This window comes from Rhopilema esculentum, chromosome 18 (assembly GCF_057945365.1).
Source record: "Rhopilema esculentum isolate cy_ngs chromosome 18, ASM5794536v1, whole genome shotgun sequence".
In the NCBI taxonomy this organism is placed as follows: domain Eukaryota; kingdom Metazoa; phylum Cnidaria; class Scyphozoa; order Rhizostomeae; family Rhizostomatidae; genus Rhopilema; species Rhopilema esculentum.
In genome coordinates this window covers 642,005-659,389 of record NC_142832.1, presented here as the reverse complement: position 1 = coordinate 659,389, position 17,385 = coordinate 642,005, and the positions used below count along the sequence as shown (strand labels likewise).

At 36.0% G+C, this 17,385-nt stretch overlaps 2 protein-coding genes and 2 non-coding genes across 4 annotated transcripts in view; all 4 read right to left on the bottom strand.

Annotated features, from left to right (window-relative positions):
* LOC135696698 (lipoxygenase homology domain-containing protein 1) overlaps nucleotides 1–17,385 on the bottom strand; it is a 39,155-nt gene that overhangs the window by 19,376 nt on the left and 2,394 nt on the right. The window contains exons 5-22 of the mRNA XM_065216181.2: nucleotides 16,823–17,008; nucleotides 16,277–16,451; nucleotides 15,823–15,937; nucleotides 15,264–15,344; nucleotides 14,505–14,553; nucleotides 14,092–14,227; nucleotides 13,598–13,745; nucleotides 13,006–13,108; nucleotides 11,281–11,413; nucleotides 6,004–6,266; nucleotides 5,643–5,778; nucleotides 5,233–5,480; nucleotides 4,677–4,809; nucleotides 4,178–4,329; nucleotides 3,221–3,378; nucleotides 2,517–2,593; nucleotides 1,428–1,621; nucleotides 638–830 (exon numbers count right to left, since the gene is read on the bottom strand). Of these exons, the coding sequence (XP_065072253.2) occupies nucleotides 638–830; nucleotides 1,428–1,621; nucleotides 2,517–2,593; nucleotides 3,221–3,378; nucleotides 4,178–4,329; nucleotides 4,677–4,809; nucleotides 5,233–5,480; nucleotides 5,643–5,778; nucleotides 6,004–6,266; nucleotides 11,281–11,413; nucleotides 13,006–13,108; nucleotides 13,598–13,745; nucleotides 14,092–14,227; nucleotides 14,505–14,553; nucleotides 15,264–15,344; nucleotides 15,823–15,937; nucleotides 16,277–16,451; nucleotides 16,823–17,008 (2,680 nt within the window). The remainder of the gene's footprint in view (nucleotides 1–637; nucleotides 831–1,427; nucleotides 1,622–2,516; nucleotides 2,594–3,220; nucleotides 3,379–4,177; nucleotides 4,330–4,676; nucleotides 4,810–5,232; nucleotides 5,481–5,642; nucleotides 5,779–6,003; nucleotides 6,267–11,280; nucleotides 11,414–13,005; nucleotides 13,109–13,597; nucleotides 13,746–14,091; nucleotides 14,228–14,504; nucleotides 14,554–15,263; nucleotides 15,345–15,822; nucleotides 15,938–16,276; nucleotides 16,452–16,822; nucleotides 17,009–17,385) is intronic.
* On the bottom strand, nucleotides 2,302–2,374 carry Trnak-uuu (transfer RNA lysine (anticodon UUU)). The gene has a single exon. It is a non-coding gene; the product is annotated as a tRNA-Lys (tRNA).
* LOC135696700 (uncharacterized) lies at nucleotides 8,794–11,274 on the bottom strand. The gene is made up of 3 exons (XM_065216184.2): nucleotides 10,569–11,274; nucleotides 10,347–10,404; nucleotides 8,794–10,187 (listed from the first exon to the last, which is right to left on the bottom strand). The coding sequence occupies exons 1-3, from the start codon at nucleotides 10,694–10,696 to the stop codon at nucleotides 9,048–9,050; spliced, it is 1,326 nt and encodes a 441-aa protein (XP_065072256.2). The 5' UTR covers nucleotides 10,697–11,274; the 3' UTR covers nucleotides 8,794–9,047.
* On the bottom strand, nucleotides 12,256–12,337 carry Trnal-aag (transfer RNA leucine (anticodon AAG)). The gene has a single exon. It is a non-coding gene; the product is annotated as a tRNA-Leu (tRNA).

Below are 17,385 nucleotides of genomic sequence, written 5' to 3'. Positions count from 1 at the left end.
TTAATACGTAGCAATAAACAATTATTGACATTCTAAAGTTATGGAAAACAAGGAGTAGATCAAGAAGAAATGTGTGGAAGAAATGAAAGGCAAATATAATTCTCCAAAAGATGACTTGCAGGTATATAGCAAACCCAGAGGAAAGCACGGCAGCTAAAACACTTTTTGGTCGCAGATATAATGGGGTTGGCCTTCAATATGTGGGCCATATTTGAAAATATTGCACTGGACTACAACTTTCTCATTGCCATAATGCTGACATATTGATAAGGGTATGGTGTACCAGCCTATTTTAAAACAACGGTAAAGGAAGGGAAGGGAAGACAGCGCGGATAATCGTCTAAACAATATAAAGGAGCTCTGTGTAAGTGAGCACTAACGGGGCGCATGGAAAGGGTTGCATCAATATAGCAAAGAGCTCGTAAATCTCGTACACCTCTACCAACAAACCTTAGAATCGGGTTCTAGCTTGATCAATGTTGTATGAATAGCTAAACTGAAAACGCCCTTAATCTTAAACATTTGCAGCCTCTCTTCTAGCCCCCCACCGTACAGAATAACCACTAAAATGAGCCTACTGGCAGGGGTGCATCGAGCACAGTACCACATGACCCAAGGGTAAATTTCAAGTGCATACTCTTTTCAAAAACTGTCGCTTCGACAGGATATAATTCCCGCTCTATTGCCCCGTCATCCTCGTCTGTTGCCAGCCATCTATTGCAAGGGAACACGATATGTTTTCCAAGAGATTCAATTCCAACTGTCACTGAGTCTATGTACCAACCAGAGCCAATCCCTGCTCCATCGTGGCCAATCAACAGTTTCTCCAACTGCAACAAGAAAATTACATACAATGTTTGCATGTTTAACATGATAATAGTCTTCACAAGAATATCAAAGATATAAACAACAACATAACACAAACCAAAAACCAACTAGTTCAAGCAACTGCCAAATCTAGAATATTTGTTAGCATTCTCACAGTTTTATATCAATGACGTAATCAATAGATCAATATCAAAATCAATATAAGATCAATATAAGATCAATAGATCAACATTAAAAATAACAACATTGCTAAAGGCATAACACAAACCCTGCTCCTTCTTATAAAAATGTTTAAACATACCAAAGCAAATGAAAACAGCAGAAAACGAGAAAAGCTTTGACTCAAAGTCCAAGCAAACACCAACATTTATTTTTATTAATTTTCCTTTTTACAAGAAAGTCTACTCACGAAACTATTTAAAAGAAATAAATCATTATACTCTTAAAAAAACTGTTTTTTATAGTCAACATAATTTCATGGTGTTTCTTTTTCACTAAAAGTTTTTTCCAATCGCTTATGGAAGTGAAAATCAAGGCATTCTTTTAATAAAATGCGCAAAATCTACAGATTAAAAAATCTTGGTTTTTTTATACAATACCTCGCCTATTTCCATTGCTTCGACAACAAACTCATCGACTCTTCCCCTTTCAAATTTATTTTTCGTGTTTTCAGATTGCTTTAGGGTAACTTTTCCACTGTCTCCATTGCTGCCAAAAAGTTTGATATAGGCATTTGCATCTGTCCCTGCACCACGAACATCGCCCGTCTTCACGGAAACACGGTAAGTTGTGGCTAAAAATATCAAGGAAAACTCTATGTAAGATAAAATAACACAGCATTTTGACGGAATCACTACCTTTACTCCAAAAAATGATTTTTACAAATGTGGATTGCTTTTGATCATAGTGAAATTTTGGAAAGAAACATAAAGAATCCCAAAGGTGTTTTCTCATGCAGAGAAGTAAACATGTGAGAGATAAAAATGAAAAAAAAAACATTTAAGAGGAAACGCTACTCTAGATTCAATTTGCCAAAAAGGCAAGGAGAGGCGTCGCCAAAGGGGTATGGAGGCGCTGAACCTTCCCCAATACTTTGTCCGGGGGCACAAAATGATTTTTGTCCGGCAAAAGAAGTTTCTCTTTTCACCCCCCCCCCCCTAACGTATAATTGTAGCCTTTTTGTAACAAAATATTTCTGTAGCAGCTGACAATTCTAGGTATGGCTCAAAAGATACTTGAAATTGAATTTTTCGAATGCTAAATGTTGAAATAGAGATGCAATTATTGATCTCATGACCACACCCTAAAAGAATTTGACACGCCCTTTTTGTTGGCAAAAATCACTTCACTAACACTTAAAAAAAAGAAGCATTAGCCATCCATTCATGCTTACTAGTTTTTTACGTTAGAACTTAAAAATTCAAACAAGGAAACATGTAATTGGATTACGCAGAAACAGAAGAAAAAAGAACGCGCCCAGTGAGGGACTCGAACCCGCGACCCTCAGGTTAAAAGCCTGATGCTCTACCGACTGAGCTAACTGGGCTGGTGGTTGATCGTGTGGGAAGTTTTGCATGATTCTCTAGCTAAAAATTACAATGTTCTAGAGTACTAGAATTTGTTGTTGCAAATGATTCTTATTTCGAAAAATATTGGAATGGAGTGCTTAAAAATTAAAGGTTGTTTACTTTTAAGCAGCGTTCCGTGCTCCCCAACAGGTAGCTCTCTAATAGTCTTTCCATCATCTTCATCCGTGGCTAGCCACCTTTCAAAAAAGTGTAAGGAATATAAAATTTGATTGAAGAACGGACAGTCATGGGAGTATGAAGGAATTTCAAAGGAAAGGTCGAAAGTTGACGGAGAGGAGCGCAAGTTACGCCTATGGGCGCTCAATTCCTGACATAGAGTAAAGCCCGGGAGCAAAGCCTGGGAGCTTTCGAGATTTTAAGTATATGTTTAGTGAAATTGTCTTCCAAATTTCATGAATTTTCAAGGAAATCTGCCAGATATGCCCAGATGAAGAGGGCAACTTTATTTAACACAGAATCACATTTATGGTCCTGTCTTTAGACATCATCAAAACGCCATGTAAAAAGGACAGGAAGATCATTTCTATTGACTATGTTTTCATTGAACATATACAACAACACTTCACCTAAGACAAACAGATTTCTTTTGCACCTCTGTTAGAAAGGGTAAGACTTTGGTAAAGGGAAAGATGAAGAAAATTGTTAAAATCATATGCATGAATTGAAGGGAAGCGTAAATATTTTGATGTGAAGTAACTGATGAAGATCAATTGCACTTCTGATGATAAACAGATAATACTTCAGAGGTGGGGAGAAATATTCACACTTCACCCTTGTTGAAACCTATGGTGCTAGATAATTACCTGTTACAAAGAAATGTGAAATTTTTATCGGCTTTCTCGGGGTCTTTGACGAGGACTTTGTCTAGGAACCATGCATCTCCCACACCGGAAGTATCATGACCAATTCGAATCATCTTTAAATCGCCCAAACGAACTGCGTCGATTTCGAAATCATCGACCTTCAACAGACAAGGAAAAAAAAGTTTGATTCAAAATTGATTTGACAAATATTGCAAAACACAATTCATGGCTTTGAAAAAAGCAAACATTTAATAAACTAAAGCTTTTCGTCTGACACTCTTCAGAGTTTAAAACGTCAGAACATAGATCGAAAACTCTACGCTAAGAAATATATATACCCAGTTGTGGATCGAAATAGGCCAATCAGAAACACGAGCACATGACTGTAAAGGTTGACCAATCAGTGTCGCTTGCCTATTAGAATGTTACCAGTGGAGTCCTAAGGTGAAAACCAACTCCTTTTGTCTACACAGTAGCGGTTTTTTCGTGCTTATGTAGATAGATTCTAAAACTGCTAGGTGGAACGACGATCGGGCTTTACCAATAATCCGAAACATGTCGCCAGTATAGTTTTTTGCATAAACTGGGTTTTCTAGCAAATGCTGCCCGATAGCAGAAAACACAATTCCTGATCGGAAGATGTTGTAAACAAAGCAAGGTACTTAATCGAGCTTATCACAAAATGCAAGCGACTGCCTTTGATAGGCTGATAAGGTTTGTGATCAATCAAGATATTTATTTCAGACTTAATTCGTTTGTTTTTTGCTTAGAAAGCAAAGACAATTTATCGGCACAAATTACAAATATAATTGCATCAAAATCTTTCCAAGAATGAAAACACTGCTTCAATAATAAAGACGAAACCTTAAACTTAATGATTCCGTACATAAATAGAATTCCAAAATTCCATTCGATATGAATGTAGATATTCACTACAATAAATGCAATGTATTTTACCTGATTTCTTTCAAATTTATTTCTATTTTGTGATTTTTTCAGCGATCTTGGACCAGTATCCCCGTGCTCGCCAAAAATATTAATAAAAACATTTGCATTTGTTCCAGCTCCTCTTTTGTTGCCCGTGAGAACAGAAATTGGGTATTTCAAAACTGCAAGGCAATTATTAGAGTTACACCAAATCTAGAAATCAATGATAATATAAAGAAAATATAACAAACAATTATCTTAAAAGCAACTTTTTTAACATGATGAATCAAATATGATTTCAAATAGGAAGGTAAAAAATCCGTAAGTTCTTCCCATGAACTGACACATTTGAATCTTCATCAGAATGATGTCATTAGAAAAGTCCCAAAACTCTGAAAACACTACTCTTAGTAAGATTATTATTTACTTGGTGAGACATCTAGCTGTTGAGGACTGAAAAAAAGATATCTCTTTCATTTATCGGTACAAAAGTCACAAAGCAATGAGAAAACTTCGGGTAAAGTTATACTTGGAGCAGCCTTGACGCCACTGCCTTCTGCTGGGAGCTCTCGCATTGTCTGGCCATCATCTTCACTGGTAGATAGCCATCGTCCACAGTTGAATGTATAGAATCCCCCTCGAGTGACACTCTCCATCTCAACCTGAACAACAATATGAAAAATTAGATGCAGTCAAGGATTTCACGAAATGCGATCATACTATTGATTTTACGAGAACAAAACAGCTTTGTAGAGGTAGTATTGTGGGAAGATCGATAAAAATTAGGGATATCAAATGAAAGAAAGCAAAAATGAAAGAATGAAAAATGTAGGGAGAAAACCGAAAAAGTAAATCAAAAGACAGAAAACATCCAAATTAGGAGAGAAATAGCGAAGCAGAAAAAACGACGAGAGGAAGAGTTTCAACACAATTTCTGACATCAAATCAATTATTAATCAGGGGAACAGTTCCGTTCAGAAGGGGGTTTTGAAGATGTTAGACAAGAATCTGTGGTGATAATACAAACTGAAATGGCAACTTGTTTCCAACGAGAAACATTCAAAGAGGAGCTGCAGTAAGGTTACCTTGTCGAGGTGCCAGTCAGAGAACGGCTTCGCATTGTCATGCCAGATTCTGATTTTGTATGGTGTTCCAATATCTTTCACCTCAATTTTGAACTTATCTACACTTCCTCTTTCAAAATTGTTCGTTTCGTTATCAAGTGTCATCTCCTCAGTTTTTCCTTCGGTCCCATAAAGAACCATTAAAACCTTTGCATCAGTACCTGCCCCTCTGACGTCACTTGTGTAAACTGTAACGTTCCAGATTTCCTCTAATTGATACAAATGAAATACAAAATTAGGGAATGATACAAAAAGGGAATTTCTGCAGGCTTTAACTCTATACAAACATACCAAATATAATGATATAAGGAAATGTAGTATATATACAAGATATACAAGTTAGTTTTCAAATGACAAAGTTGAAACCATACTTATTTCCCTTTGCTGTCTCCAGTCCATATCTTCAATTAAATCTCTTTCAGTCAAACGATCACCTTCGTCATCTGCTAACCATTGGCGACAAAAGAAGGTTTGAACAATTCCAGTGCTAGGGCTGTCTACGAGGACCTAGAGCAACAATATGGCAAAGTATAGAATGATTGTTGAAAAGGTAGATCAATAAGCATACTGCAAAGATAAACATTATGTTCACTGGAATCACGTAAAAATGTATTTGCCTTCGTTTCAAAAGGATGTAAAGGTACGAGATTAAATTAGAAGAAATCAGGTAGATTGAGGTGGAACAAAGAGAATTTAGTAAGATTAAAACAATTACAAACAACAAAGAAATACCTTTTCCAAATACCATCCCGAGGCAGGACCCGAATTATCATGACCAATTCTGAGATGATGCAACGGGCTAAATTGCTCAGCACATTCCACAGTGAAAATGTCGGTCTTCCCTCTCTCAAAGTTATTTTTGCTGTCGTCTTCAAGGAAGAGCTTGCCACTGTTTGTTTCTCCGTCTTTGCCTCCGAACAAAATGACGAAGACATTTGCATCGGTCCCAGCCCCTCTTACATCACCAGTTACCACGTGAATGTGATACGGGATTCCTAGAAACAGATTGGTACATTATGATACGGGATTCCTAGAAAAAGATTGGTACATTATGATACGGGATTCCTAGAAACAGATTGGTACATTATGATACGGGATTTCTAGAAACAGATTGGTTAGGTCTTGAGCATCAAGCATTAAAAATCATGCTGATAGGCACCAGAAAGATGGTTGAACATTTTACAAAAACAGAAAGCCATCCTATTCTACAAATGCCATCTTACTAATTAAGAATCATTCTCATTCATCAGTCCTGTTTCTTGTGATCATGCCTTGTGTATTTTCTCAGCTTGAATCTAAGTTATACTTCCTCTAGATTCCTTTGTATAGTTAATATTTTCCAATGGTGTGAAGGCAAATGGTCCTTTGGCAAGTAATGCGAATGTCACAAAGCTTTCTCCACTTATTCCTTACTGCAGTGCAGTTGCAGAGAACATTCAAAAGGAGTTCCTGTTTCCTAAGAAGCACTTATTGATTTTTGTCAGAACTTTTTTTGATGAAATACTGCATCCAGCAGTTACGAGATTGTTACACAATATAGAACGCACAGTTCCAAAACATACACATATAACGTAAAAAGCAAGGTTCCATCAATAACTGAAACATAATATCATTGCTTCAAAACCTTGATATCAAGGTATTTTGATTTGGCTCCTTGCTACCTGTGATACATATTGATCAATGTTTCGATTTTCCTACTGACTAACATAATATCACAAAAAAGGTCTATTCGAAACCCCGAAATTGTCTTCTCTTTTCCTTCATTTCATGTCTTCTTTATTCCCCCATTCATATCTCGATTTCAAAGGGCGAAAGAGAGGCTCGCATTAATTAGAAACAATCTGCTTCGAATCATCAAAATAAATTTGTCTTTTGAAAGGAAAGCACTTTATTTACTACTCTAAAAAAGTCAAAGATAATCTAAGCCTGCTACTCTGTTATGCTCGTTGTTTGCTTTCCTAACCTTCTGAAATTCATAGTAGTTGAAATTTTAGGTTGCATTTGATTCTATAATACTACGCATCAATTCCTGAGTATTTGACTCCAAAAAAGGTTTTAGATCAAATGCTATATCTCGAGGCAGCAGCCCAATAACCTGGCTTCATCAATAATCTTCACCGCAAATATACAAAGAAGAACGTTCTGCGGAAGCCTTCTGCCCTGAATACTGGAGCTCAATTCTACTGACGTAACTAATCTCCAGTCCCCACAGAATATCAGACGCAACCATGTTACCATCCCGTGTTATATTATACTCCAAAGATAGTGCCAGACGCAGGTTGGGATATCATAAATGAAAATTCATAATTTGCGTACCACCTCAAAATTTCCTGGAAATCCGCCTTAGTGGCTAATTATGTTCTGATATAGCCATATTCTGAATTAATGAAGAGATGCGTTTAAAGTAAAACTTAATATGAATATAGCCAAGATCTAATCAAATTGAACCAGAAAGAAAGAAACAAGAAAATAAAACAAAATATTTCTAGACACAATCTTTTTATCTCAAATCAAAAATAACTAAATTCAAAAATAAGTTTGAATACTATATGGAAATTGGCGTTTTCTTATGTTTATTGAAGTCTGTTTGCACTGCGAAATTTTTTAAAAAGTCTTTTCACAAAAGTCTTCTTTTTCACTTCCACTTTTGCCAATGTTTCCTGCATCCCTTGAGATACTATGCCTGTCAATTCTGTTAATGGATCAAGTTATTTTGTAACATTAATTGAGGATTCTTCAAAGTACACCCAGATATCATCAAGCAGAAGAATGATGTCTTGGAAAAAGTCAAATAACTGGTTACTCTAATAGAGAACATCACTGCAAAACAATGCAAAGATCCTGTGAAGCATTTCTGGCGGTGAATACCCCTCAGAGGTGTAAGATGGCTATTTGAAGAAAAAGGAAATGTTTACAAAAAATAGTTGCTAATGATGTAGCAAATAAGTAACACTGCAACATGCCGAGAACAAACAACAATGAACACATATAAATTAAATGTGGTAAGATTTTGCCCTGGCATACGGGGTTCATCAGAGCAAAAGTAGACGGACTAAAAATGTACAAATTTATATGAGACGATGGTGGTGTTGGATTGATTGATGTGGAATGTGGAGAGGCAACGAGAGTAGAAAAGGAAAGGATGGCAAACACTCTCCCATTTGTCGTTAAGTTACCGTAATGGTGTTATAGTAAGGTAGTTTATGGAGTTTTCTGGGCTGCTGAAATGGTCTGCAACATCAGCTTTGTCTACTTTTTCGTTGATAATGTCTCGTCTGTGTTTGTTAAATCTGTCTTTCAGTCGCTTGCTTGTTTGTCCAATGTATTGACAGTTCTTATGACCATTAGTTAAACAGCGTTTGTATTGAAATGTGTCAAGGGCCTTTCTGTAGTTGCAGTCCAGTCTTTGTTTTATGTCGTAGTTTTTGTCAGTGTTAGTAAATTTAAATGTTGTAGTACCGTCTGTGCTTTATTGGCATGTTATGCAGTTATGTTGCGAGTGGCATTTGTAAGTGCCTCTGGAATCAATTGGTGTGTCACTTTTTATTCTGGCAGGAACCAGTAAATCCTGGAGGTTTTTGGGTCTGCGGCAGCTAAATATAGGTATGTCAGAGAAGACTGCTTTGCATGTTTTTGAGTTCTGTAATATGTTGTTGTTTTGTTTGAGGGTAGTAGATAGCTGCTATGCTAATAACCCTGTTCAAAATGGGACAGCCAAAAGAAAGAATAGGACCATTATAGAGACAGTACGAGCAATGATGTGCCATGCCAATATATCACAAAAGTTCTGGGCTTAGCTGGTAAATACCACTGTTAATCATCCTCTCCTCACTGTCCAACCTCTCCTCACTGTCCCCATTAAGCTCTGGGGTACCAAAGCAAATCTGTGCAATGTTTTTAAGCCTCGCTGCCATGTTTTCGATCCTCATGTCTTGAATGTCAATCTCATACCTCATTTGCTTGTTTTCACGTAGCTGCCACTTCAAAGCCTGGTCCTTCTCCTTCAGGCTGACAAGAAGGGCATCTTTTTCTTGCATTGTGATTTCGATTTGCTCCGTAGCATTTGCCAATGATTCAGTAGTCTCGTTGAGACATGATTCAAGCTCGTTTGCCCTCCTTTCTGAAGTTTCCGCCCTCTTAGTGGCTCCTTGAATTTCGTCAGCCATTGCTCTGATCTTTGATTCAGCTGTGGCTGCCATTTTTTGTGCATTGTCCTGCAGGTCGGTAACTAATTTCTCCAGCCTTTCTGTTTTCTGCATCAAAGATTCAATTTCTGACCTGAGTGAGATATTTTTGTTCCCTAGATTCAAAATTTGAGCCTTGTCTCCTGCTTCCCTGATGACGTTCTTTACAGTAATTTCAGCCACTTCTTTTGTAATTTTGGTGTTGGCTTCCTTCATTTCGTGCTTGAGCTCCCATATTCTCAGATCCTTTTTGACTGCATCAACCTCCATCTGCTCGATCGTTGCCTCCTGGTTAGAAATGATCGATGCTTGTCGAGCAATGCATGTCTTGTCTTTTTGCATTTTGTTTTTAAGCTCTTCTATCTCATGTTTGAGATCCAAAATTTCGTCTTCTTTCTTGGAAAGGTTATTTTCTTGCTCTTCAAGATGACCTTCAAGTAGAGAATTTTTACTGAGGAGTTTGATGTTTTCTCCTTTCAATTCCAGCATTGCCTCTTTGATTTCTTTGTTTTCGGTTTTCTTCCTTTCAAAGGCAACTTTCATTTCTTGTAAACTTTTCTTTATTCCTTCTAACTGCTTCTCCTTCTCTTGACACTTGTCAGTCAACTCCTTTTTCTGACGTTTTAATTTCTTGACTTTCTCTGGCTCACGTTGTACCAACTCATCCGCCATGTCTTGTTGATAGTTTAGTACTTCTGTCAAGCCACTCATTTGCATTTTGAGATCATTTATCTAGGATCAGAAAATATATCAAAGTTTACTTTCTGCTGAAAACATTACCCAAGACAGTAGAAATTTTGCAATTATCTTAAAATGATTTGCAAATCAGTTTAAGGTACATCATGTCAGTATAAATAACCAAATTTATCAACCAAAATAAACCACCATTACCTCCATTTTGCACTGGTCCTTCTCTAACTTGAATGCCCTTTCTCGCTCTTTGGATTTTCTGGAATAGAAACAGAAACTGATTTTATCTAATTGTTCATGATTGACAGAAAAATGTTTAATTGCAGTTCAAGTTTAACATTTAGTCAAAGAAATTTAGGCATAAGAATCGTCAAAATAGTAAAAAGTTTTAAACTTTATGAAGAATCGACAATTTGCACTCACTTCACCAAAACTCCGTTCAGTTCTTTTAGCTTGCTCGCTTCTTTCTTCGTCGTCTCCAGTTCGCTGATCAGTTTCTCCACTAAAGTCGAGTCACCTTCGGCCATTTTTTCTTCCAGTTTCAACGACATGCTGATCAATACACGTAACTCACTAATCGCCAACGATAGCTCGCGTAGATGCACGTAGATTCACGTAGATTCACGAAGATTCACGAAGATTCTTGTAGATACGAAGATATCTTCTCGAAACAATATTCTCACTTTTAATCAGATCTCTGCAGAACACCGCATAGATTACGATACTCTTCACAAAGTTATCTTGTTCACAATGCACCCCCTTTTATATCAATCAAGATCGTTTGTGACGTCAAATAATCTGTCTACGCCATATTACATCCAAAAAGCTCCTACCCATTAGAAATGATTGTGACGTCAAAATCATAGCCTAGGTGCTTTGTTTCTACATAACTTTTTGTCCAAAAAATCTTGGAAACTTCTGCCAGTGTGTGGATTTCTTCGATAACATAATTTTGTTGGAAATCAGTATTTAAAGCTTTAGTAACATTCAAGAAAGTAAATATAGGCATAAAATTCCTCCAGCACCAAAAGTTGTATGATTCGAATTCTTTTAGGACCATTTCTCCATCTTTGTTTTTATCTATTTTAGTTATATCGTGAACTGTAAAAATTAGTAGAAGCAGCAAAATATTTACCCGCTGATCCTTCCATTTCTGATGACCCTGACAACAACAGGTCTCGCGATATCTTGCCATCATCTTCTGTTTTTGACAACCATCGATTACATGGGAACTCGTAGGTCTTCCCTTCTCCATCCTCCACTACAACCTAAGTTAAACATAAACAATGAAAGGCAGATACTTTCTAGAAGAATAAGCACAGATAAACGAGCGTAAGTCTAGTGATCAATATACACTAAAGACTCATGTCTGTGCTCCAAGACATCATTTCAAGGTATTTCCAAGTATTTCTTATTTAAACGAACCAAACGAAAATTCGGACAGCCACACCATTCGTTCTTCAGTCAAGACCAACCTACCTTGCTCCGTTCAGTTTGTTAAAGTAAGTAATACTTTTATCTGATATGCTTTGTATAAGATAGAGCATCAGCTAGCCTTATAACCTAGCCTGATAACTAAGCTACAGCACGATAATGCCAACAGAAAATATTTTCTTGTTTTCTTTTCATATATTTATGAAATAGCTTCCTAAAATATGTTAAGTAAGAGTCCACAGACAACAACTTGTTATTTCAAAAGAAAAGAAAGGGGCCAAAAGAAGTTGTTACTTGTCAATGCTCTGATGGAATGAAAAAGTTTCAAGCTGCTATAAGAAAATATCTAGGGGTTGGAATTTTTTGCATAAAGTGCCTGGTCGCGAATGTTTCAGCTTTTTTAAAAGGGGCTGAAGGTAAAACTAAATAATACCTAAAATGCTTTTCTTGTTTTCAATAAAAATTGGCATCTTCAAAAATCAACCTGAAAACGGGAAACTGAACTAAAAAAGTCAGGAACTCCAGATCAAGGTTGAAGCTATAATTTGATTAAATTTCAAACGAACAAAGATTTAAATTGAATTTCACAATCATTTTATTCAAGGACTATCGTACTTTTACTAAAAGTTTTTATTCGCTGCATTACCCAAGAAAAAGTACAGCAGAGAAAATAAGATGACAGGAGTGGGATTCGAACCCACGCCACCGAAGTGACTGGTGCCTTAAACCAGCGCCTTAGACCGCTCGGCCATCCTGCCAGATGACATTAGGTGTTTCGAAAACTGTATGTATCTGATATCCCCGATATAAACACTATCCGGTGGAAAATAATGCCTTTCTCAATTTTCTATCCAGATTTGAATTCTATGTATCTATTTTTGACTGATTTTTAAAAGACGCTGAATTTTGGAGGAGTAAAAATATAAACCCGCAATCGCGCCCGCGCACAGATCTGCGCTCTTTTGCATATTGCACGCGCAAAACCCCTGTGTTATAGTAATAGAACCTGTGCCTGATTTCAGGCGCGCAGTTTCAAATTTTTAAAGTTAACTTGTCCGTGGGAGAATCAAAATTTCTAGTTTGGGTTCCGAAAAATTTAAAGGTCTCAAAATCAAATTTCTGCACCCGTATCAAAATCATTTTAGCACCAAAAGCAAGATTTTTCCAAAATTCCCACACTCCCACCAACAAAGAAACTGTTCACCCTTTCTTTGGACGATAACCAAAAACGTCTTATATCGCCCACACTTATATCTATCGATGTTAGCCTAGCCTTCAGCCTACAATTTCACCCCTCCACAAAGTACCATCAAGATTTCTCCCTGGTCGTCGATGGGAGAAACGTCTTTCAATGAGGTCTTTCAAGCACACCCTTTGTGGCGTGGCCTGATAAAATTGCAACAATTAGAATTGGCTTGTTGTTTACCTTGTCAAGATACCATCCGGCAGCTAAACCTTTGTTGTCATGGCCGATTCGAACTCGTTTTAACGATCCAACCATCGGTGTTTCAACCATAAATGTATCGACGCTGTAAGTATGAAAAGTAAGTATGAAAGGAAAAATTGAAAGTTGATATGCTTTATTCTTGTTAAAATTAATGAAATCTTTCAACATTTATATTTAGCCATTTTATTTTGGAAAAGATTTAAAACAATGCATCAAATTTCGTTACTGACATGTCCCTATTTTAAAAATTAAGTTATTGTCACTGCAAAACATTGAGTTAGTTCATAAAAGCAAACGAAAATTATATTGACAAGCTTTATAAGGCCAAAATACGTTCTTGAATCTGAATTAAGGCACCAATTTTTGCACCTTAAGTTCTTAAAGAAAATTTTTTCGGGAAAGGAAACCTTTTTCAAGAGTTCCAAAGGTTCTGGAAACTTGGTAAAAAGCTCTATGAGCTCATTTTTAAATACGAAGTTTTGAGAACAAGCACGATTTCTCTTATTAAAGCCTTGTTAATTGTAAGCGTCACCTTCATCTTAAAACTCGGTATATTTCAGAATAGCCTCACCTTTTTCTCTGAAAATTATTCTTCCATTTATTGCTTAATTTGTGCTGGCCGGTGTCACCTTTGTCTCCAAACAATGTGATATGTACGTTTGCATCGGTTCCAGCCCCTCGCACATCTCCAGTATGGGTCATTATCTTGTATTTCTGAGCTGATGGGAAATTTAAAAACAAATCAATTAAGCTATGAATTAAAATACCAACACCAATTACAACCTATTGATATCAATTGAATGATGATTGATACAAACGTGCTTTGAAGAAATGGCTGCAGGGTATGATCTCCTTGTCCCCTTTGGGTCCTAATCGATACAATACTGTTACAACCCTCAGATTAAAATAAGCACCCTTGTGTACACCTAGTGCTAAATTCAGAGCAACACCTTAATAACTCCGTGTGCTTAGGCTTGGAAAAATATTAAAGAAAGATTACGAAATTATATATTAGAAAAATTATAAGGACGATATATTTGGATCATACGCGATAAAATGTGTTACCTTCTGTTATATTATCAAGATTTCTTGTTCCCAAAAGTTGCCGAACAATTTGCCCATCGCCCTCGTCTTTTGATAGCCAGTTACCACATGGAAAATAATATATTTCTTTTGCATTTGATAAATTTTTTACAACAATCTAGAAAATAAAAATAATGAAGATGAGAAGAAAAACAGACGTAAATTACAAAAAGCAGTACTTGATCAATCTCTTTTCAATCTTAATCAATCTTCTTTTCTGCAATGTTAAAATTTTGCAATACGAGAGATCTATCTAGAAATAGATTTTCATCATTAAAAAATACATTATACAAAACCAAAAATCATAAAGATTTGATGAATTTTTTTGCAAGATGTCGATCATTCGCTGTCGAATTCAAGGTTGAAACTAGCACAAAAAAGCTCTTAAAGCAAACCTTGTCAAGGTACCAGCCGGGAGCGAATCCAGCATTGTCGTGTTCGATGCTGAAAAACCAAACTGATGATACACAAAATGGCAAATCAATTCGCCTTTTTTTATTAATATTTTCAAGAAAGACATAATTTGTTGAGTGGAAAGATAAAACAATATATAATATCAGAGAACACATACAATACAGAACTAGCTTTGTTGGGGCTACGAGCCGAAGTAAATTGGCAAGTATAGCTATCCCCTAACACATCTTTAGCACTGGTCTTGATGCAGTGCTAAACACTAGCTTTACTACACTGTTTGAAGCGATTCAATTCAATGATGCTACCGCAACAGTAGGGGCTGTAAACAGGCTTCAAGATACCCGTGCTCCATTGCTTCATCGAACATCAAAACTTATAAAATGTAAACCCTCATCAAAGCTTATAACACATATGTCTCCGGGGTCACAAACATCTGACTCTCAACTAGTACAAAAACTAACGTGATGATGGATGGTTTAAATCCTAAATCGAAATTTAATTAAAAGTATGTCTTTTCAAATTGAAAGCCTAAATTTTGCTAATTATGTTCACTACTCCCCCCTCCCCCCCCCCACCAGACCTTTACCGTATTCATCAATTATCGATTCTAATAAACGTTAGATAAAAAATACCAACTCACGCTTCATTTCCAAAAAATTGGTTTTTCAAAGCAATCATTGATTTAATTCAAGCAAATATTAGCAAAACTGTAACAGTATAAAAATAATAATTTTACTTACATTAGTTTTTGTAATTTTCCTAATGACTTCGTCTTTATTTTGAAAACATCGGTTTTGCTTCTTTCAAAGGTATCTACACTCCTGGAAATTAAAAAGTAGCTTAGCTATTTAGAACTAAATTCAGAAACTTTCTTCGCATTTAAGAATTTGATTTATTTCACAATGCATCCAAATCCAAGGCAACTGTCAAAACTTTAGAGAATTTTTTAAAAATGTTCGCCACATATACTCTATCCAGCACTTTCGTGTATAGAACAGGACGGTTCTAAGTGCTAAGTTTCATGTGGTTAATGCCATAATCAGGCAACTGTTTAAAATAACTTCATAAAAGATAATTGAAATTTTAAAATACGATAGGGGGCTAGGAATAAACCTTTTTTTATAAAACTATTATTTGCAAGGCTCAAAATACCACACTGGAAGAGGTAGGTACCAGATATGGTAGACATAACTTCTATTTTTTTGGCTGTTATTGGTACAGTAGGGTTAAAAAGGGATTCAATTCCAGGTAATTATATAAAACACTCATCAATTAGAATTTTCGACCTGCCAAAAATACCTGTTAATTAACTGAACCCTAGGTGTTTGTCCATGGTCTCCAAATATTGTCACAAAAACATGCGCATCAGTGCCAGCACCTCTTTTGTCACCAGTGTATACTCCGACTTCATAAACTGAAACGAAAAATGGCCCGATATTTTCCATTTTATTCATATTAATGTTACTCCACTACCATAAAACTTTCTGTTTCCCATAAGCAAATCTTAAAAACGATTGTTTTATCCAATGAGGACAGAGCAAGGTCATGCCATTGAAGAACTTTTTAATTTACTACAAGCCTCTGCTCCTTATCATTACTTTTACATAAACATCACCAAAACTATTAGTTCATTTTCAGTTAATTAGTCAACAGCAATATGACATAAAGCTTCTGCAAGCATGCAACGTAATGCTTCTATTTTACTTTACAGACATCGTTCAGCTAGCATTCAAAATTTTCTGTTTAGACTTACTGATTCTTTCTGCACTGCCACTAGAAGCAGGTTTTAGAACTCTTTTGACCTGACAATCACCATCATACAAGGACAGCCAAGCGTGACAAGGAAAGATGTAAGTCTTGTTATTCTTTTCGTTGGTTATTCTAACTTCTTCAAGAAACCAGGCCTGTTTTCTTTCTAATCCATCATGCTGAAAAAATCGCATCAAAAACAATTATAAAGTGCCAAAAAGTAATAAACATTGGTATACATCATATGGAAGACAAATAATAGCCAGACAGTGGGTTCACACAATTACTTTTAAGCTTTGAGAAACCTTGAGCACTTTTTATACCTAAAACATCAATTATAAAAAATTTGCAAATGAACATCCAGGGTTCTTAAATTTTTTGATACTTTTGCTACTGACAAAGTCAGTAATCACTGGTACAGAATTCAATATTATGGCACTGTCCCTTGGTTAGGTAGAGACAAATTCAACATGCTGGCACAGCTGCTAGCACAATGTATATTTAACAAATCATTGTTACAGCACTGAATCACTTGAAAAAATTTAATTACTTCAATTTCAAGAGCCACAAGATCAGAAACATCAGGCCCACGTATGGCAAAATTCTCAGTTGTTCCAGGAGCAAATTTGAAAATAGAATTTTCACCATGAAGCACGGCTACCGCATCAGCATGGGCTTTGTTTGTCAAATGCTGTTTAGAAAGTTTTCCTTTTGTCCCTCTTATTTGGACAAAAATCTGAAAAATAAAACTTATTCAATCTGAAGTGTTAAGGTCACTGGACACCATCTCTTATTTTAGAAAATTATAGATGGTCTATGACATCATAAAAGGGAACACAAGTTGTAAACCTACAAGATAAACCTACTTTAGCGATGAATAAAACAGGACAGAAAAAATATGAGAAAATTAAATCTATGAATGATTGTAAGGATGAACAACACTATAAACATAAACATGAACAACACTAAAGACTGGTAACACTGACCATAAAGAAAAGTTTTAAAAATTCGACATTGACATTCCTGTTAAACGAATTTTTGGTAAGTAACTGTTCAATGAAACTTTCTGATATAAGATCAACAAATTCCCAGTAATAATAGAAAGAAGAAATT

What these genes read in the sequence shown, in the direction of transcription:
- LOC135696700 (XM_065216184.2), bottom strand. Translation starts at nt 10,696, where the DNA reads ATGTCGTTGAAACTGGAAGAAAAAATGGCCGAAGGTGACTCGACTTTA. An exon ending in CTGAACGGAGTTTTGGTGAA is followed by an intron (nt 10,405 to 10,568) that starts GTGAGTGCAAAT and finishes TTTCTATTCCAG; the next exon opens with AAAATCCAAAGAGCGAGAAA. An exon ending in AGGACCAGTGCAAAATGGAG is followed by an intron (nt 10,188 to 10,346) that starts GTAATGGTGGTT and finishes TTCTGATCCTAG; the next exon opens with ATAAATGATCTCAAAATGCA.